Below are 22,010 nucleotides of genomic sequence, written 5' to 3'. Positions count from 1 at the left end.
TGGGCAATGGGAAGAATGATGGGGTAGGCATGGGGATTCTTACTGATAAAGAAGCCCTTCCTTTAATTCCTTTTTTATTTCATTCTTCCCTTCCTTTCTATTCCTTCTGTCTTCTCTTCCTCTTCCTTCCATTTTCTCTTTTTTTTCCCCGTAACTCATTCAACAAGGGTCTGCGATGGAGTGACTTCCTCATTGTTATTTGCCACTGGATTCTGGATAAGTCAGGTGCTAAAAGATGCTTTCAGGTTTTGGTTTGCTTGGATTAGACCTGATATATTTTTCATTCTTCCTTTCTACATCTCCTAATGTAGAAAAGAGCAGCATTCAGATGAAAAATACATGGGTCATCAAGACAAGTTCTCCCCTTGGAGCACAGGAAACAAAACTTGTGATGACTGTGAATGAACTCTCTGAGAACCAAATGAAAATCACAGAAATAGAAACCAGATGTAAGCAATTATGAATCCAGGGCAATGCTCTGCCTCCAATTTATTTTTAGCAGAAATGTTATTAAAGTCTTTTCAGTACCATAATTAATTTTCAAGGATTGCCATTAACCTCATAGTGTAAAATGGGACAAGAAAAAAAATTTTTTTTTGCATGTAAAGTTTAGTGGAAAATATTGATTTTTAAAGTAGTTTGCTGTGTGTTTGGTGGTTGTTGGGGGTATTCAATGGTTTTTCGTTTTTCCCAGTTTGACCTAGGAGTAATGAATCTCTCACCAGAATGTAATTCGTCTTTCGATAATAGTGGCTGTTTATATATTTAGGATGTGTCAACCTCCTCAAGGCTGGGAAGTATCATAGCCTAATATAATATTTGGCTTTCAAGTTTTGGGTGTGTAACAAGAGGACCAACAGTCTTGTTGGCTAAAATCAACCCAAGGTATTAGAGTTTGGACATGAACTTGGCCTGCCCATGCCAGAGGGAATACAAGTACCTTCTTTCAGGCTCTGAATGAAATCATTAATTATGTCAGCAGCTCCAGCGATAGACCTGGAGACACTTTGCACTACTTAGCAAACAAGCTACCTTCTCAACTGTTTAGAAGTTTGGGGAAGATCTTAAAGATCTGTACTCACTGTACTTACACAGCCCTTTCCCTGCAAAATCCTCAGACTCTCCTTGATCCTGTGTCTCTTTGGTTTTACCACACCGGGGTTGGAATGAGATGAGGGAAATATGTGGCTATGATGCCCAGACTGTGTATTATAGAACTAGAAGAACATCCTGGTGCACCTCGACAATGAAACTCTTTTAAAATGAGGGTTTTTGGAACCATATCAACCACACTTGAGTTCCTGCTCCATTTAAGGCCATCATAGGTCTTTTGAGGAGTAATTTAACTGCTATAGACATGTACATTTTTGCCTGTTAAGAACAGCTTTACAAAGAATATGACCTGTGTTTATAGGACAAAAAAAATTTTTTAATCCTTTCCACAAAAAGCAGCTTCCTTTTTTTTTTAACCATTAAAAATACTTTGGCAGTTTTATGTATAATTACAGTTTAGCAGGATGAGAATTAAAGGAACAAAGTGCAACAAAATTCTGCTAAGGTCAGTTTTCTTAACATAAGTACTCTCACATAGTAATTGACTTCAGTATATTATGATACATCAAAAGTCCACACTTCCCCCCTCATTCACACTCTCTGGGTAGTGAAGCACAAATGAAATGAAGGGGGAAATATCTTCAGGAAAAGCATGAAATACAAGCACTAAGCTTTTGAAACTTAAGCACAGAAACTTTTGAGACTGAATGAGACACAGGATGCCCCCAAATCCACTACAATTTAAAAAGAATATGCTTTATGAAAGGCTCCCGATAGAGATCAAAGTGCAACATAAATGAATTTTGAAAAACAGATCTAAGATAATTAAAACTATGCTTTCATTTCTCAAAAGTGCAGGTAGGAAGAGCTACAATTCAATTCCACAGATATCTTCAGAAGACCAACTCTGGGCATATAGCAGTGTTGGGTACATTGGGAAGATAAGCACACAAAGGAGAGACTGATAGATTTTTTTTTTCTTTTGTAGCTCATAGACTATTAAATCAATTGAATGTTTAACTGTTGAAAGTGGGGGGGGCGTCCAGCAGCTTTAACAGAGCTGCTGGTGAGGATGATTAAAACCCTCTCTAAAAAATGTATAAAGTTTAGCAGATTAAAGAATGAGATCTTAAAAATCTAATAAATGAGCAGTTGGGGAAAGCTAATTTTTTTAAAAAATAAAGAAACTGGGGGGAATTAGATAAACTTTGAAGGGAGAATTCTCAATTGGTATCACGATGGGACAGAGGAAAATACTAAGGCACCAATAGAGAGGAGTTAGGAGGAAAAAGCACCTCAAGTTATGAGCAGATAAGGGATAAAAAATAAAATTTATTTATATCATTTTATTTCTTCTCCTTTCTATGAAAGGAGAGTAAAGAGATATATGGGGGAACTTCACTATCAAAGAATTAATAGAACAAACCTAATCTGAGTTATAAAATAATCATACTAAAATATTATTATGACAGTTTCATAATTTTCAAGGAACTGGGTACACATTTAAGTCTTATTTCATTTATTTTTATAAATTGTCAAAGAAAGGGAAAGTAAAGGTTTATATCAATTTTACTGACTTGGGAAAATGTTTAGAAGAACTTATAGAAAGATTCCATTTTTCTTCACTATTTGTATTCTGTAGATCCAGATACTGAGAGAAAAGCTATGAAAAATTATTGAATCATCACACTTTCTATTTTACATCAGGCATTCTCAAGGTTGTTTATAAACATATACATTCTATCTCTTTTTTTTTAAAGTACTGCACCACCATAAGAAAGAATGGTAAAAGCAACAAGCAATGTGTTTCAATAAGATGTCTTCTGATTTATGCAGAAATATGTAAATAAATATATATCTGTTAGGTACTGGATGTTAGATATGCCCTCCCCATAAATAAAGACACAAAATTCAATAAAAGCTATAACTGTTTATAATATTTTGTAGATTTTCAAGGTATTTAAGGGAATTTGTTATTCAGTTGGAGAGAGATGGCCAATAGAGGTAAGTGAAGGGAATTGCCAAGAGAAATTAAAGACAAAAATGTAAAATGTGGTGACAATTAAGAAGGCAAAACATTTTTTCTCCTTAAATACATACAAAAGCTTAATTAAGTTCATAAACAGTTCTTCATAAGAATATATTACAAGAACTGGGCAAAATGGACCTACAATGTTGCATATTACATGGAAATTTCTTTGTTTCCTCCTTTGTTAAGAAGTGAAAATCACAGGGTTCAGGGCTCTGGTGAATAATAAAGAACTCACCCCCCTGAGCAGTAATATTTTACGAAGAGCCCCAACCTGAGACACCTGACAATCTCCAGCAGCAGTGTCCCCAGTCAATAAAGCGGTTTTGTGGACATTCCCATAAGGATACTCTCCGGCATTCAGCTCATGGATGCCTTTAACAGATAGAGGAAGCATTAACAAGACCATCGCGCTCGTTCGTTTGAGAACAGAACCTTAGAACAGGGAAGGGAAGGAGGCTGCTGGATGACCAACGTTTCTCAAATCAGGATTAAATGTTGCCTGAGGGTGGGGGAGACACCTTCCGGAAGGAACTAAAAGGAAACCCACAATTTGGACTCTAAGAGTTTCTTTGCGTCTATCTCTGGAAATCTGCCTCTGCGACAGCGCGTCCCGGAGTTGTGCAAACGAACACATCCTGCCTCGTGCCCCGCGCGCACCTGCTCTGTCGCCGGCAGCCTCGGGCCGGAGGGTGTCGCGGCTCGGGCTGGTGGGGGGCGGGTACGCGGGAGGAAGCGCGGCGAGGGGAGGGTCCGGGCCTCACCAGGACAGCCGGAACACGCAGGAACTCGTAACCACCATGGACAGCTCACTGGCTTCCCCCAGCCAGCTCCGAGCTGTTCACAAACTCCACAGGAGCCACCAGCGAGGTTGACTTTTATGCCCTGGAGAGATGCCATGTGTTCCACCGTCTACACCCCCCACCCCCACCCCGCGATCGCCAACTGCAACCACTGAGCAGCTATATATAGACAGAGCGGGCTTCGAGAATAACCCTCCTCGCCCTCACATCAGTCCTTTAAGGTACCACCGGATTCTAAGAATCAGATGGTGAGAGTTGGCAGAGAGAACTTTGTTCCACGTCCCTTCATTTCCTCTCCTCGCCGGTGCGGCCCCTCACCCCGCCTTGGCTTTGCGGATCGTGTTAAATGAAATAAAACAGACGGACCCCGGGGCTCTTGGAGCTGTACGGACGGGAGAGGCGGGCTGGCAGAGGGCTACTCCCAGGGCTGGAGGAAGAGGGAGTCGTCCCTGAACACCCGCGTGGGGCCCCGGACCTGGACCAGGACAGGGCCCCGGAGGGGGTGGTGGTGGAAGGGTGGGGTACATCTGCCCCCACCCTTCTCTTCCCCCACCCCCACTGGTAATTTATCGTCACCGTCTGCCAGGGGCTTATGTCAAGTTTGAGTCATAGATTGACCAGGAGGGAGAAGGGAGGGGTGAGCCCCTCTTGGAGGAAGTTCGCTCGCGCCTTTGGACCCTGTCCTCGGGTCATACTGTTCCCGAAGTTTCCCTTCGCCTGCAGCCAGTAGCGGGGCCCTCCTGCGAGGGACTGGAGGGCTAGGCCAGCGACTCTAAAGTATACCCGGGAGCGAAACCACGCGAAAACCCAGCGGGATGGGGCGGGGCGCGAAGGCCTCATTTCTACCGCTTGGGACAAAACGGATTCTGCGCGACAATCCGGAATCCAAATTCTCAGGGAAGGAAACCCCAAAACCCAGGAAACATAGCTAGACTTCCAAGGGGCTCTCGGGCCTCTGAACTTTTCAGCAAGCCTGGTATCCCCGGGAGCCAAGCCCGGGACTGCTTCCCTGGGAGACACACATCTCGCTCGCTGAGTCCGGCGCGCAACCACCAAGCCGGGAGACCCCAGAGAGAGAGCCTGCAGCTTTCATGCTCGCTTTCCAGAGGCCTTAATTCTGACAAGAGTCCCAGGAAGAGCAGGCAGAACCCGAAGACACCGTCACCACAAGCTGAAAGCGAAAGAGACACAACGCCCATCTGGTGCCCGATGTCTTTATGCCAGAGGAGATGGGCACCCTACTTCGGGTGCTGCGTTGGGGAGAGATTGAGAGCTGCCGTGTTTTACAGAGGTAGAGAATGGCGTTAGGGAAGTAAACAGTTTTCGAGGTCCCAAGTGACTCCCGAGGGCAGCGCCTTGCAAACAGCAGGACTCACACTTTAAGAAAGCATGATTCTTCTACTCACAGAGGAGCTGGGAACCGGCCAGGAAGGCTGTGTGGCACCGCCCCCACCGGAGATCAGTTGCGGGATGAGGGGTTGTCGTCTGAGCCAGGTGGGACTCTCCCTGTGGTCTCGCACAAGTTCAGAGTTGCCTACTTTGAGGAGCCAAGAACTCGGCCCAGCCAAGGGCATCTGTCAGGCATCAGTCCAGGACATCAGGACTCCTGTTCCTAACACCCCTCCCCCACCCTCCCACCTCACCCCCTCGCCCAACACACACACACACACACACACACACACACACACACACACACACGAGCACTATCCCTAGCCAGAAGACTCCTCAGAGGAGTTATGGAGGTCATAGGTTTAGAAGGTACCTGACCTGGAGAACTGGCCCCTAGAGACCTCCATTTCCTAAAGACCTTCTCAGCTCACATGGGCTTGTGGTCTTGGGGGGGAAGTGCTTCATTACTAAACTTTCTGGTCATGTTTGGGGAAAGCTGAACATGGCCCAGAACATAGGGAAGGGTGAGGATCAAGTGAAACCCACTTTTCCAATAAGAGAATCCATCAGCCCAGTTGCATGTCTAGGCATTTCTCCCTGAGGCAGTTCCTGCAGATGTCAGCAGCCAGCCCTATTCCTGGAGAAGATAGCCTCTGTTTGGGTCTTATCACCTAACTAGGAACAGATTTAATAATCATACACCCTTTCCTAAACCTACTTGGAATTTAAATGCATTACACCCTCTTTTTTGCTACCTTGATGTCAGCTGGCAATGGCCTCCTCTCAAGTCTCAGACCACATTCTAATAGAATCAAATAATTTTACTTGAGGTAATTTTGCAAACTTCTCTATGTAAACAAAGACAAAGTTAGCAGAAGGGATGAGTTCAGTTGTTTGGTTTCATAGGATTTTAGAAAAATAGCTTGGAGCTACAGACTGACAAATGTTATTGGTAATAAGATAAGGGATGCTGATTGGTTATAAGGGAATTTCTGAGCCCAGGTGCATTGTTTAAGGAGCTATAGGTACCTTTTTGGTTTGTATGTTTGTTTGCTTGTTTGGGCTGAGGAGGAAAAAGAGAGATTAAAAAGCTAAACATAAATGTTAGGGTTTTAAACTTAATTGCAATAGAAGATATCCCTGGAGATATCCATCAATTGGTTATTTTAACTTGAATTTAGGAGTAAAAGTGTACTTAAAAGTTTTGAAAATCTCTTCTTAAAATTGGCATATAATGCTGTGATTGGGGACTGGAAGATGGAAGTTTGGAGCTTGCTCATGGGCTAGGCATTCGTGTAGGTGTAGACCTCACAATGCTAACCTGTCTTCACATGGAAATACTTCAGATTAAGGACAGGCCTTTAGATCCTCCTATTTGCAAAGGTGCATTTAAGTGATAGCAAGGCCTAAGCAAGCATTCAGCCTCTATTGGCACTCACACCATGCCTAAGCAACACCCCCCCCCCAAAAAAACCCAAACTGCTAGTGTGAAGTCATCTCATTTGTAGTCATGTGTTCTCAGCATTATCCTGAAGGTTATTCACTTATACTGGGAACGATTATGATGTCAGAAAATATCCTTTTCAGAAAGGCTAAAAGTCAGGGTCCTGAGTATATATTGAGGAGAATTTCTACTCAAGGTAATAAACAGGGCAGCTTAGCACATATAACTGCTTTCTAATAATTGCCTTAGTGAGAACAGAAGAGCCTTCTTAGGAAGTTTTTAATTCATTTAAGACTTAATTTTAGTTTTCTGAGGAACATCAACAAAAATTATTTCTGGAAGAGACCGCTGAGAAGATTCCCTTCATTTGGCCAGAAGAGCAGAGAAGACTGTAAATCAAGGAAAAGGTGAAGTAATACATTATTAGGAAGCTTCAGGAGTCCAAGTATATAAAGACTATTTGTTTTTCCTGTGTCCATATTTTCTCTTTTTGTGGAGGGAGGAAATTCTAAAAATATTGGTTAGATTTTTTGCCATTAACACCAGAAAAGTGTGTGGGGGAAAAGAAAGGGAGGGGGTCCATTTTGTTTCATTAGTAGAAAAAGCAACATAAATCAAAGTAGCCTATTGATGGCAGCCTCTAATTTATAATATTCTGAGAGAATAATGAATTTATTTACAGTATAAGTGATTTGATATTTTCAACCTATGCCTTCAACTTTTATTGGGAGAGGGTTGACTTTTTAAAGCCTGGGTAGTTTGAAATTTGGCCACGTACTTTTGGGCTTTTTATTGTGGAAGCAAATATTATCATTTTAATATTAAACAACTTGCAAGTGTTAAATAGATCATTTGTGATTTACATTTTTGTTTTGTTTTGTTTACAGATTCCCCCCTTTCAGATGTAATGCTTGCTTTAAGGCTCCTGCTTCTTTTTGGAAAAAATTTATTATAAATCAGAAAGTGTCAGAGGTTCAAAGATTGACATTTCTGAGTGCTGATACTTTGTCTTTTCATGCAATGCAAACAGATCTAACATTTAGAAATTCTTAAACGAGGGAACTTGTGGAAATTCCCAGATTTTTTTTTCCAGTGGGAGGAAGCCAAGTTTTTTAAGTATGGAGTTTAGAGTAATCAAATGAGGGAGAAAGAAACTTGTGAGAAGGGGTGACTGTCACCCAAACTAAGGAGCTAATATTAACTGCTAGCTATCTGCACTTAACGAGTGGGAAAGGGAACCGAGATTAGCGGGGGAGAGGGCGCTATTTCACCCACCCTCGGTAAAATCCGTGGTGCATCAGACAGGAAGCCAGACTTGATCAAAGGTCAGACTCCCTAAATCACCTCACATCTCCAAATCACACAGCGCATTGAAATCTACCAGTGGGGTTGTATGTCTAGAACACAAACATCCCTTGAATGGTCCCCAATTACCCGCGTTCATTTCAGAAAGATAGAGGAATCCGTGGGGCGGGCGTTCACATCCGCTGCAATCCTTTCCTAGATGATACTGCCCAGTAATTCAGAGCAGTCTTCTTCCCCGCCCAGTACTTTGGGAAGAACCCCCTGCTTTCCCTTCGCTTCTCCGAGGCAGAGCCGCGTACAGCGATAGTTCCGCTTCATCTGCGGGCTGAAGCGACACGGATAGAGTCATCCCAGAATATGTAACAGGGGACTGGGCGGGGGATGGGGTGGGGTGGGGGTGAGAGAGTAGGTTGTCGGGAAAGGGTGGATTAGACTCTAGTCGGTGGGCGAAGGGGCTGCGTGCGCTCCCCAGGAGTGTCCGTCCACCTCGGCAATTAAAAAGAGGGTCTCCATCACGTATGCGGGTTTTCTTGGACCAGCTCCAGATGTCCTCACTATTCTAAGACAGCAAGAAATGCAATCTCGACCTGAAGTCTGGAACCTTTTTTACTCTTCTAAGCGAACGCTCCCCACCCCCCCGCCGCCTTAGGCGATGCTCCCCACTCAGCGGGTCCCCGGAAAGGGCCACGGAGGAGGATTCCCGTGTCGCTCCCCAAGCTCCCGGGCGGCTTAGGGTTTCTTAAAGCTAAGGGCCACCCTCCCGCGACCTCCCCGCGGAGGTTTCCGGGCGCCCACGCTCTCCAGCCCCTTACTCCTCTGCCTCGGTCTTGCCGGTTCGCCCCCAGCGGCCTCGGCGGCCGCGCGTCCAATCGGGCGCGGCTGGCGCGACGCGCCGGGAGCGGTGACTGTTTCGGGTCGCCCGCACGCCCTCGGGGACCTCAGCGCGCTTCTCCGCCGTGCAGTCTGGGGCCGGTCAGACCCAGCGGGCACTAGGAGATCCGCCCACGCCTCCGGCCCCCGGGACGGCGCGCGGTACCGGCGCTCTGGGGTGGGGCTCGGGGGACCTCGGGGCAGCGCCGGGGGCCGCTGAACCGGAGGCGCGGGGAGCTCAGCCGCTCGCAGTACACTCCCAGCTCAGAGCTCCCCTCTGCTAACTCTGGCCGCCCGGGGCCCGCTCGGGCCGCCCGTCGCCGCCCCCGCCCCCCGCGCGCCCGCGCCCTTGCTCGCCCCGCGCGCGTTCCAAGGGCGCCACCTCTTTGCGACTAGCTCACTTCTCCGGCAGGTTTGCCTGGGAGCGTGTGAACATTCCTCTGCTAGGCTTTCAACTCGCCTCCAACCTGCGCCGCCCGGCCAGCATGCCTCCCCGCCCGTGAAGCGGGGCCGCCGCAGCCCTGCGGCTCGGGCCGCCGCCTCCCCTCCGCGCCGCTATTAACCCGCCCTCGTTGCCACCTGGCCCTCCTGATCGACGACACACGCACTTGAAACTTGTTCTCAGGGTGTGTGGAATCAACTTTCCGGAAGCAACCAGCCCACCAGAGGAGGTAGACAGACAGCTATGTATATATATGTGGGTCTCTACAAGTGGCTCTGGAACAAGACGGCCTAGTTCGCAAAGAAGCTGACTTCAGAGGAGGGAAACTTTCTTCTCTTTTTAGGAAGGGCTTAGCTCTGCTCCACGAACCTGGGAGAACTGCCGGCCAGATTTAATTAGACATTGATAGGGAAGACGTGTAAACACGCTGCTCATCGTTGATGCATATATAAAAGCATTTCATTGTGGTTATCATTGCAGAGGAACGTCTCTGATTTTTGTTTTGTTTTGTTTTCCTTTTGGTCCCTTTTTGCCTGTGTGGTTTTGGAAAAAGCACAGTTGCGGTAGCTGATTCCTAAATAAGTAAGTGCTGAGAGGCTTCAGAGAAAGTTTTTTTTTTTTCTTTCTTTCTTTCTTTCTTTTCTTTGCAACTTGGGAGATGCCCTTGGTGTCGGAGAGGCTAAGTGAGAGCCAGCTAAAACGGGGAGCGTGGTAGTCCCGGGAGATGGAGATTCCGGACTGACACTTCGGGCCCCTTTCCACTCTTGCAGGTCCCGAGAGCGAGAGGATACGATGCTGCGGAGGCTGGTTCAGCAGTGGAGCGTCGCGGTGTTCCTGCTGAGCTACTCGGTGCCCTCCTGCGGGCGCTCGGTGGAGGAGCTCGGCCGCCGGCTGTAAGTGCCCCGTCCTCCTCGGGGCGCCGGGTGAGGGCTGGGAGGGCCAGTGGGAGAGGCCGCCAGGCTGGGGCGCTGCCGAGGGCTCACAGCGGTCACTGATGCTCCTTGCCCGAGTTAAAAAGCGGGGAAAGCCGGTTACCTGCGGGGGGCTGAGACAGTGCCTTCAACCCCGGCGGGAGCACTGGTTGAACCTCAAGGGGAGACAGGCAAGAGACAAATTTTCCATGAGTTTCCATAAGAGGGAGCGCAGAATCTCCTCTGGACAAAGATCATCTGTCTGTAGTGAAAGGAAAAGGTTATACTTCCAGGACCTGGGAAGGTTTTGAAACGCTGAGGATTACAGGAGACGGATAACTCGGAAGACGCTGAGGGAGCCAGGGGACACAGGTCTGTGTGCGTTTGATTTACAGACTGAATGTGGGTGGCAGTTTGTGTGTGAAAAGCAGAAGCCTTACATCAAACTTTATTATGAATGACATAATTTTAAGCATATGAAATGAACCACATTACATAATGAACGCATATTATATAATAAAGTAGTAACAACTTTGCAATGGCACAACTCCAACATTAGTATTGATACAGTTTAGAAACGCTAGCGTGCCTAACTCCAAAATGAATATTAGGTGAGGAAAATTGTTTTTTCTTGGACTTATTGCTAACAGTTCTTTAATCTGGAGTCAAATGTTTGTATTGTAGACCGAAAACTTGTATTCTGGCATTCTTATTTGGTGGTTCTTTTAAGGATAATTTTGACTTTAACATAATCATACATCCAAGCACACCAGAGAAATATTACCATGTTGTATGACTGCAAGTTGGAAGAAAAGCTGAGTAACACTATCTTAATAATCTGTTGGACCTAGAAGTACCTTAATGTGTGTAATGCCATCTTTGGGTGATCTTTAAGCTGCAGACTCTGTTCAGGATGGGAAAACCATAAACATTGAGAACTGAGAGGAGTTTCCCTCTGGAGAAGGAATTAAGGGGCTTTTACACTAACAATAAAAATAGCAATATCCAATATTTACAATGGAGTTCATGGTGCTTCCTTGTAAATTCCCGAGGGTATACAAAAAGGCAACTGTTTTATATGTGCCCTTGGTCTATTATTATTAGAGCAGAAAATCTTTAAATGAAATTACTTTAGACATGTCTGAACCTTGGCACCAAAATGAAAATCTATTACGAATCTCCTAAGGCAAATTGTGTAGAACATTGTACTGAAGATAAAGCTGCATTGTATTCTTCAAATCAACATTTTACTGATGTATTTCTGAAAATTGTCTTCAGACATTTTCCTCTTTATTAAATTATTTAAAGTCCATATATAGATATAGATATAGATGTAGATATAGATATAGATGAAGAGTGAATTTTTAAAAGCATGCTTAAATACTGGCCAAAAAATACTGTCTTGAAACAGAGCCAGATTTTTCTTTACAGTTGCTTGAGAAATACCTGTTTTCTCTTTTGAGAAACAGTAAATGGACCATGATTAAATCCATAGTCATGACATAAAAATAGTGCTAAGTAGTCCTAAAGGCTATTTTTAACTCTTTCTTTGTTGCACCTTGCAAATACACATCAGAAACTATTTAACAGCCAGAGACTCTGTTACAGTTTTGTTTGTGGGTGAAATATAATATTGTAGTTAAACACTCACACTCAGCAGATGGTTATAAAACTACCACAAAACATTCTTATAGTTAATGGCTAATAGATCATCATATTACAGCCATGGTTTTTCCTGAAGGCTGAAATCATCAGTAGATGAAGATGTTTCATCAAATTATTACAGCCAAATGGAGTTTAAAAAAACAAGTCATTATTTTTGCATTGCTGCCAAGTAACAGTAAATTTTGCGTGCTAGACAAAACATTATTCTACTATTACACTAAATCAACCTAATTTCTTGAAAGAAATGTTAACATATAATCAAATCATATTACTCCCCAATTGCTTTTTACACCAAGTATTAGAGAAATTGCTTTAGATATTTTTTCTAACTAGGGACTGACTTTGAGGGGTGGAGGCAGGGGGTGACTACTACAACAATAACACTTCCTAAGCCATGCAGAGGAGGCAGTTATAAGTTGTGATAGTCCAAAAAATTTTAACTAATGGGGCTAGAGCATGAATAAATTGGAGGTTGGAAAGTGAGGCCTATAGACATTCTTGTCGCCATGAACATGACTTTCGGCAGGTAGCAACCTTTGTGTTTAAGTTAGAGAGGGATTTCCAGTAGATTCAGAACCTAAAACATAATTGGATGATTTGTTTGGGAGCCAGACTGGGTCTATTCCATTTAATGAAAAGCATAACTTTTGACTGAGTCATTTGGGTTGGAAGGGACTTGTGGTGAGTCATCTTCACTCTAACACCCGAACCCTGACTCGTGCATGTACCACAGAACTGTTCTCAAACCCAGACTCCTTCGTAAATAGCTGAGCCTCAACACAAGCCTGCTGCTCCTTTCTGTGCTGGAAGAGGCGGTCCTATCACTCCCTTTGCTCCCTGCGTTCCTTGATAGCTCCTTCAATTTTCTCTTCTTCCCTGAAAACTCCCTGGAGAGTGATTTTTCTTTAGAGCAGAAGAGCTATGTTTTGACTGAATTTATAGTTACCTATCTTAAGCATTTCTCCCATATTTCTGAAAATGTTCTTACAGTAATCAAAGGAGACCATAAACATACCATATTGGGATTGTAACAAACGCCGTGTGAACCACTGGGCTAGGGGATGTTTGCGGATGTATAGATTAATAGACTATTATTGAGACCGTATTTATCACATAAATATTTCAGAATTATCTAAGTGGAAAGCCTCCTTACTTTGGATTCATTGCTCCCCACCTGTGTATATCTAGTTTGTACATGCTAGTTATTTACCCTTGTGTGAGTTCATGTCTTGTTTTGAAAATAAGTAAAATGCTCCAGGCATCTTACTCCTTGTTGATGATAAAGATAATATTAAATCCCTGATCTTCCAGTGCAGTTGCCCAATCAGAAATTCATTCTTCACAATATTTTAAATGCAGAAGTCTTTGAGCTGTTCCTTGTGTTTGAGATTTATCATTTAAGAAAATCTGTGAGATTTAGCATTTAAGAAAGTCTGGGTTTTCTAATATTATATTAACAATTGCCCCTAAAGGCAGAAAGAAGCTTGGTACCTCACAAGAGAGACACTATTTTAAACTGAACAGACTTGTGCCATCTTTGTAAACTTTTTATAAAACAGAAGGATAGACTGACCCCTCCTTTTCTCATGAGAACCATCCTGGGAAAGTGCAGTGCTTGGGTTAAGAAGGCACTGTGACTCACAGTTGACAGGCTGGCCAAGATGACAGGCATATATGCCAGCCAGAGGGGGCATAAGCAGTGGTGGCCTGATTAGAACAGACCAACCATTAAAAGTTTTGGCTTCAAGTTAAGCTAGGGTGGACTGTATTATACATTTGGAGAGGAATACAGATCGGGTGGTTATCTTCCAGGAACTGAGAAAGAAAAGCCCCAGGTCCTATAAATGATCACTGGTTAAGAACAACTTTAATGGGACATTTTGCTAAAGGATACATCTTATGAAGCTGCAACACTAATGAAATATGCAATTAATTCCCACTTATTCTTCAAGAATGTTATTAGAGAGTATAAATATATTTGTACCAAAACCTCAAATTTGTATATTATTAAAAGTTTCCAGAATACTAACTATTGCCATAAAGTAAGTGAATTTTAATCTAGTCACATGTGGCACCTTCAAAAAGGAAGAGAGACTCCTTCATGCCTCATTTAAACCAGGCTCCTGTTAAATTCCTTTCCATTAAGTCATGTCTTTTTTGAACAAGCTGCATGGCTTAAAGTCAGTCCACACACTAAAACACTAAAAGGAAGCTGGTATTCTGGGTATAAGGTCTAGAGAAATAATGCCTGTATTTTCATGTCTTATTCTACTTTGATTCACAATATGACTGTGACATCTCTCGATTTCCCCCAGTGATAATCCAAACTCTAGAAACCCTTTTTTGGGGGGATGAAAATGGCCTTGTTGGAGAAGTAAGCTTGATCTTCAAGTAAACCGATAAATTGCTATCCATTTGCCCACTGTCCTCATGTTTCCCACTGCAAGCTTTTTACTCTATGCCCTTCATTTCTTGTTTCCTCAACATACACTTCTGCTTCCACAGAAGAAAGGACTGAGGTCACTGAAAGGCAGTCTTTGGTCTCAGAATCAGAGGACCTGATTTTTGGATCCCTGGTTCTGTTTTCATTTTGTGGACAAAGGCAGGTCATTGAATCTCTCTGAACCTCAACTTCCCTATCTATAAAATGAAGTTAATGTTATTTTTATTTTCATATTTCTCTGAGGAGTTAAATATAAACAAATAAGGGACCCAGATACTGTGTGAGAGAGAGGTAAGACAACATGGGAGATAGCCCTGTGAACACCCTCAGATGCTTGACAGTGAACCATTTGGAAGAGTTACAGAGTGGCAGAAATTGGAGTAAAGTAAGGCACAGCTGAAGCAGGCATGATATGACTGATTCAGGTATGCAATCCCTGCATATGGTTAATAATATACACAAGAATAATACAAGCATATGTGGATGGACATTTAAACAAGAGTCAGGGTGCCACCTAAGAGGATTGATGGGAAATTAGTTGATTCTCTTCCACTACACTTCATTAGAGTGTTGTTTAAACAGAAAAGCCACTTCATACTTGCTCCTAGAGACATTTTTTAAGACAAAGAGAACAAGTAGAAAAGTGAATATCTCAATTTAATACTAAGGATAATACCCTCTGAAATTCTAAATTAAAAAAAATAACGATGCACAGAAAAAATAGGATGATCTCAATTTAAACACAAAGAAACCCACTTTAAAGGGACCACCCACTACTTTACAGAAAAATACACATGTTCTCTCTCTGACACTTGGCTTTCAAATATAGGCTCTTGGTAGCCTGCACTCTACTCCTCGTATTAAAATTCAGTCTGTTAGGTAGTTCCCTAGACAGCCTCTACTGCTCATCTTAAGCTTCTGTTTGCCTTTCTTCTTAAAGCTTGCTGTTCTCTGAGATTCAGTATTATTATTTTCTTAATAGGGGATTAGTGTGTGTGTGTGCGCGCGTGCGCACGTGTGTACGTGGCTTTGCACTCGGGTGAGTACTCAAGTAAATTCAGCCTCCTTTTAATTTCACAGCTAGGACATCTGGATTTATTTTCCCAACATAAGTCTGAAAAACATGAAAAGAAGCTCGGTTTTTTCTGTCCATTGCTGAAAATTACAGAATCATAATGTTTTAAGTTGAGAAGAGAGCATAGAAATCTCCGAATCTGACCCCTGCCTTTTAAATGGAGAGGGGCATGTTCTCACCAAAGCCACAGACCTAGAGAGCGGCATAAATGGGATTTGGGGCTACAGACTCTGAACTGCCCACACTTCCTTTCCCTCTCTGCTCTTTCCCTGATCCACAAGCCTGCTGCCCTTCCAGCGTATGCTTTGCGTTATCAAAGGCCCTTCCTCTTGTCTTTGAGGTCTATACCAACAACTAAAATATTCTCCTTTTCTTCCTCCCCTGCTGTTTTTTTTCTTAAAGCAAAAGAGCTGTGTCTGAACATCAGCTCCTTCATGACAAGGGGAAATCTATCCAAGACTTACGGCGACGATTCTTCCTTCACCACCTGATCGCAGAAATCCACACAGCTGAAATCAGAGCTACCTCGGAGGTATCCCCGAACTCCAAGCCTGCTCCCAACACAAAGAACCACCCCGTCCGATTTGGGTCTGACGATGAGGGCAGATACCTAACTCAGGAAACCAACAAGGTGGAGACATACAAAGAGCAGCCACTGAAGACACCTGGCAAGAAAAAGAAAGGCAAACCTGGAAAACGCAAGGAGCAGGAAAAAAAGAAACGGCGAACTCGGTCTGCCTGGCTAAACACTGGCATGGCTGGGAGTGGGCGAGAAGGGGACCACCCATATGACATCTCTGCGACATCGCTGGAGCTCAATTTACGGTAACTGGCTTCTGTGCCCCATAGCCTCTCTTTGGTGCTGCTCTAAGCTGTGTGGTGTCCCTTCCTTTCACCCACCATGGCTTGAACAAATCTTGAATGTCCTCCCTTTCTGTCCCTCTATCCATTGCTCCACAGTTTAAAAGCTTACAAAACAAGACAGTTCAGCATATTATCTGCCCTCAAGTAGTGTCCTCCCACCACCTAAGCACAAACAGGGCTTGGATAACCTGTTTCTCTTCCTCCACCATCGCAACCCCAACACCAATCCTTTACTACTGTACCAAAGAACTTCTCTTCTAAGTCTGGCTTCAGAAACCCAGGACCACCTTCATCATTTGCTGCAGAAGTTTATTCATTTCCCTACTCTCGCACCTTGGCAAACTTTCTTGATCATTTTGTCATTTCTTAACTTTTTTTTTTCACTTCAGGGGTGAACATAGAAGGCTTTGATATGATCTACAAACACTACAAAACAATACCCTACCATAGACAATTCTGAGCCAGTCACATTTTCCATTTAATTATATTTAATTAAACCTTAACTTTATTTTTCATTTAAATAAATGTTAAACATTTAAACACACACTCTCAATTTATTTAATTGAATTTAACTCTGGTTTCTACCAACCCATGAAAAAATAGTCATGAATTCGGAAAATTTTTAAGTTTTGACTTGGGAAGGACATAAGTTTTTCTCATATATCCATTTATCCACTGGGAAGTTGAAATAATTTTCCAGGGCATTGCAGTAGGAATAATAAGACTTCACATTTACATGGCTTGTTCATTCTTGGCTCACAGATGCAAATGGTAATGGCATTCACTGACTTTGGGGTCAGATACCTTAAGGTTCAAGTCTTAATAGGTCTGAACCTATTAAAGTTCACAACCTTGGGCAAGTTACATAGTCTATCTAAGACTCACTTTCCTTTTCTGTGAAGTGAAGATAATAACTGTAACAACCTCATAGAGCTGGGCAAAGATTAAACAAGATGACATGGGCTAAATGCTTGTCATAGTAAACAATAACGTGTAACTTGTTGTTTGGGTACTTTTAGATCTAATAATGATTGTTCTATCTATCTGGATATGTGTGTCTGCATGAGGCGAAAAAGCAGCAAATATTAACCTCATTTTATAAACCAGAAAACCAAGGTACTCCATGACTAAAGGACCTGAACAGCCCTGAGAGCTGAGATAGGTAGTCCTCAGAACTGGATTTGCTTCCCCATCTCTGGATATTTGGTCCAGCACTGTGTTTAGTGCTGCCTCTTAATTCAGACATTTCCACCAACACAATCTTTTCTGTTTTTTACTTTTCAGTTTAGCTCTTCTGTGGGGTTTGAAAGAAAGAGGAAACCACACAAGGACGTGTCATATGCAGCTAATGATCTCCTTAATTACAATCCCTTGTTACCTCTCCAGGCTTTCCACTGACTAGTAGAGATAAAATTACAGGGTGATGTTTCAAGGGGGAGTACGGACCTACTTAGCATCACTTCTCTCTTTGAGTTAGTTGATAAAACTCATCATTAAATAGCTTATAAAATGATAATTATATTGGATGAATATTTCCACTGCAGTAATTAAGGAGTAATGACACTAAAAAAACTTTTAGCAGAGTGAATGACCTATTCTGGAAGTATCTAATGGATCTATAACGGGTAACAAACCCTGTAAATCTTGGCCAAGAGCACATATTCAATGTATTTTAAGAAAGGATCCTAACTACATATTTATAACTAATGCAAGAACTTTATTGCCAAAACCCATTTTTATCCATTGTTGTACTCTGTGTGTGTGTGTGTGTACATACATTTATTAGAATTCTGAAAACGAAAGTATACTTTTTTATGGATTTCATTTATTTAGGATTTGCAATGCTCTGAAGTATCTGGGAATTTAATGAAATTCAGCACTCATCAATTCTTATGCCCAAAGCTACCCCTATGTTAAGGGAGATCTAGTAAAAATTAGGCAGTGGCCTAATCAAATCCAGACCTAGGACTAAAAGAAATAGAATGTTTCTGCTTTCTCCTTTCTGTTCCCTGGTTGTGAGGGATGTTCATGGAAAGCACTGTTTGTCTGGCAGCCGGATGTTGGCCCTCTCCCAGTACAACCCAGCAGAGGTGCAGGGAAGATCGGGGAGATTCAGGAGTGTACTGATGAGACTCGATGGGGCCATGCAAGTGTTCTAATCCAAACAGAATCTTTTCAGAGTAACTAGGTTACAGTTTTGTAAGCAACCGATCTTTTATTAGTGTCCTCTCTTTAGTCTCTTTGCATAATTATACAGTAATCTGATGATATGGCAAGCACGAATTGTAGTAAAATATATGTAGTATTTCTTAAAAGAAACTACTGAGCTAAAACTGTCTGGCTCCTCTCACATGAACCCGTTGGAAGTATATAGTTCAAATGTTGGAAATCACATTTTGGAATTTTTGATGTTGTAAATGTGATGTCCAGATACGGTAGGACTCATTTAATTGAGAACATATATTTTGCCTCGGTAAATATTGACTTAGAAATAATACAAAAGTTTTCAATATTCAAAAGAGACTCTAAAGTGTTGTCACACACATGCACATACTTTCAGGCCATGTTATATGTTTTACTTGGCTATTCTAAAACGTGCCATTATAACAAGCAAACTGGCTGGACAAGGGGAAATATAATTAAAAGATCTTTTCCTTGGTCCTTTATTTCTTTTTTCTTTCCTTCCTTCTGAGGAAATAATTGTTCAAAATACTCATCATTCCCTCTTTGTTTGCATTATCCTTAAGTTCAATTCACTACATACTATTTGACATGAAAACATTTTAAAATTGATATAGCACACAAATTATTGAATTTTACAGTCACCTTTTATGTTTTCTTCATAACATACATCCATCCACCATTAAAAATGTTAATCTTAAATTATTTTCTCTGCAGTTAGGAGCTATTTTGCCATTCTAATTAAAATGATTAGTGAAGATGTCGATTTCTTAAGACAAGAAAGCATCCTAAATGTTCAACTTGCTTATCTTTCTTCAAGCTGCATGTGAAGTTCCTAACTTGTCAAAAGTTGGCTCTTCCGTGGTTTTCACCACCATATGGGTCTGCCATGTAAAACTCTGCCCACACTCTGGCTATTAATGCAATGGCACAGCCAGTTGAGTTCCATTCCATAGGTGCTTCTTTTAGACACCACTGAAATAGACACACAAAAGAAGAGAAAGGGAGAGAGAAAAGCAGAAAAAATGCTGCCAGCCCATCTTAAAATACTGTCACTACAATGTTGTAGAAAGGGTTGGAAGAGATGTGAATCTCAGGTGGTAATTTATTCTGTGTAATAAACAGTGAAAAACTGCTATTTTATACTTTTAAGTTAATTGATTCTTTTTCTATAATTTAATATGGGTTTTCCCAATTTCTAATTCCAGATCAATTCCAAAAACCAGCAGAGTGAGAGACAAATAGTTCTTAGTTTTGACTTCAGAAGCTAAAATCCAAAAATAATTTCATTCATTAGTGTTTAAGGACAGCTAAAGCAATGACTGATATCATCAAATAACCAACCAAACATACTGCTCAATTACACATCCTTCCAACATTTACTCCAAATCACACACTCTACTCTCCTAACAGCCATTATCTTAGTGAGAGATTGGCCAAATGGAAACCTGAACAGAATAAGCAACCTTTGGATTACCCATGTCAGGCATCTCTGGGGAATAAGCTTTTAGCAAGGTGTACTTGATGATGGCTTGCACAACCTAGTCTTATTTCCACTCTCAAATGTGTGCCTTCTCTTCCCAGATTTGCCAGTTGGCAGCTTTGGAAAATTCCCCCAGGGTCTCCTTTTTCAGACATTATATAGAATTAGAAACCAAGCCTTTGCTCTTCTTGTACTACACTGATCATTAGATCATGCTGAAGACCCTGCCCGCAGCAAAGGTTCTGGAGAGTCAGGCAGATCCCACTGATACCACCTACTGGGAATATTTACAAGAAATCCCTGGAATCTTTTCCATTGTAATTCTGTATTCCTTTATTTTTTATGCCTTTTCACTTGTTAAGGAGAATTAACCTATTTTCTTTTTCCTCTTTTCTCCCTTCCTTCTCTTTTCAGGAGGCATTGAAATTTTTAGCAAAGACCTTCAGAGGACATATTACAGGATTCTGTAATAGTGAACATATGGAAAGTATTAGAAATATTTATTGTCTGTAAATACTGTAAATGCATTGGAATAAAACTGTCTTCCCCATTGCTCTATGAAACTGCACATTGGTCATTGTGAATATTTTTTTTTTTGCCAAGGCTAATCCAATTATTATTATCACATTTACCATAATTTATTTTGTCAACTGATGTATTTATTTTGTAAATGTATCTTGGTGCTGCTGAATTTCTCTATTTTTTGTAACATAATGCACTTTAGATATACATATCAAGTATGTTGATAAATGACACAATAAAGTGTCTCTATTTTGTGGTTGATTTTAATAATGCCTAAATATAATTATCCAAACTGATTTTCCTTTGTGCATGTAAAAATAGCAGTATTTTAAATTTGTAAAGAATGTCTAATAAAATATAATCTAAATTACATCATGACTCAGAAAGTGAATTATGTATACCCTTTAAAATTTCTACTAGAAGGAACATGATGTAATATTTTTAACTATATTTGAATATAGCCGTAAGTATAATATGTTTATATTGGTATATATTCCAACATTTTCATATTAGCTTTTAGTTAAAAACCACTTAAAATATATTTTTTCCAATAGTGAAGTTCAATTCAATAGAATGGCTGAACTACTTAGACATCCTTTTATGAAGTATGTCTAATTTGAAGTAAAGAAGGAAGAGAGCAGAAAAAGGGCAGAGAAGTCAGGAGAAAAGATTCAAGAAACTCAGTCCAGAGAGTTAGCCAGATCTGAGAAAACGGAGAAAGGCAGATCAGGAACCTGAAGGCCAGGGGTAATTTTCACCAATGTAAAGTTTAATTTTGAAAGATCTTGCTCTTACTGGTAACAGCAAGAAGCATAAAAGAGCTATTGAGAATTTTACCAGGGAAAGGGATAGAGTGGGAAATATATATCAGCTCAAAAAAAACCTTCCCTGGGGCGCCTGGGTGGCTCAGTGGGTTAAGCTTCTGCCTTCGGCTCAGGTCATGATCCCAGCTCCTGGAATCGAGCCCCCATACCGGGCTCCCTGCTCAGTGGGAAGCCTGCTTTTCCCTCTGGCACTCCCCCTGCTTGTATTCCCTCTCTAGCTGTGTTTCTCTCTGTCAAATAAGTAAAAAAAATCTTAAAAAACAAACAAACAAACAAACAAACAAAAAACCTTCCCTGAAGAAGACTGCTTTCCTGTTGTATCACTCAGGATTCCAGGGACTTGGGTTGCTAAATAGAATGGTGTGATGCCATATGTAATCACCTTTCCACTATGACTATCATCCTATTTGTTCCTACCTCTGTGTTCAGATGAAAACAGACTTTCTTCTACAGAATTTTTTCTTTAACTGTCCACAGCTCAGGACCCACCCATCAGTAAAACAATACAACAAGACAGAAAGTCTGTGAATCAAGCAAGCCCATATTTAGGAAGTATTCTGTTAATGCTCCCAATCCTGTTAGATATCTATTAGATGTTTGGAAGATGCACAAGAAGTAAAATACCGTAACTGCCCCCGAGACTCTCTCATCCTAGTCAGTAGATTATACATACATTTATAAGAAACAACTAAATGCTGGATACATGA

The 22,010-nt window shown here is 41.8% G+C and overlaps 1 protein-coding gene across 2 annotated transcripts; it reads left to right on the top strand.

Annotated features, from left to right (window-relative positions):
- Window positions 1-8,933: 8,933 nt before the first annotated feature.
- On the top strand, window positions 8,934-20,830 carry PTHLH (parathyroid hormone like hormone). 2 transcript variants are annotated; one of them, XM_013057817.2, is made up of 4 exons: window positions 8,934-9,564; window positions 10,106-10,228; window positions 15,832-16,254; window positions 20,372-20,830. In XM_013057817.2, exons 2-4 carry the CDS (start codon window positions 10,128-10,130, stop codon window positions 20,379-20,381), a joined length of 534 nt encoding a protein of 177 aa, XP_012913271.1. In that variant the 5' UTR covers window positions 8,934-9,564; window positions 10,106-10,127; the 3' UTR covers window positions 20,382-20,830. The 2 variants fall into 2 exon arrangements, with proteins under 2 accessions (XP_012913271.1, XP_012913270.1); XM_013057816.2 differs by having other exon boundaries at window positions 8,934-9,917.
- Window positions 20,831-22,010: the final 1,180 nt, after the last annotated feature.

Source organism: Mustela putorius, unplaced genomic scaffold (genome assembly GCF_011764305.1).
Source record: "Mustela putorius furo isolate JIRA1106 unplaced genomic scaffold, ASM1176430v1.1 tig00537227_pilon_pilon_pilon, whole genome shotgun sequence".
Lineage (NCBI taxonomy): Eukaryota > Metazoa > Chordata > Mammalia > Carnivora > Mustelidae > Mustela > Mustela putorius.
Note: the sequence above shows the minus strand (reverse complement) of the source record. Positions and strands in the feature narration are given on the sequence as shown.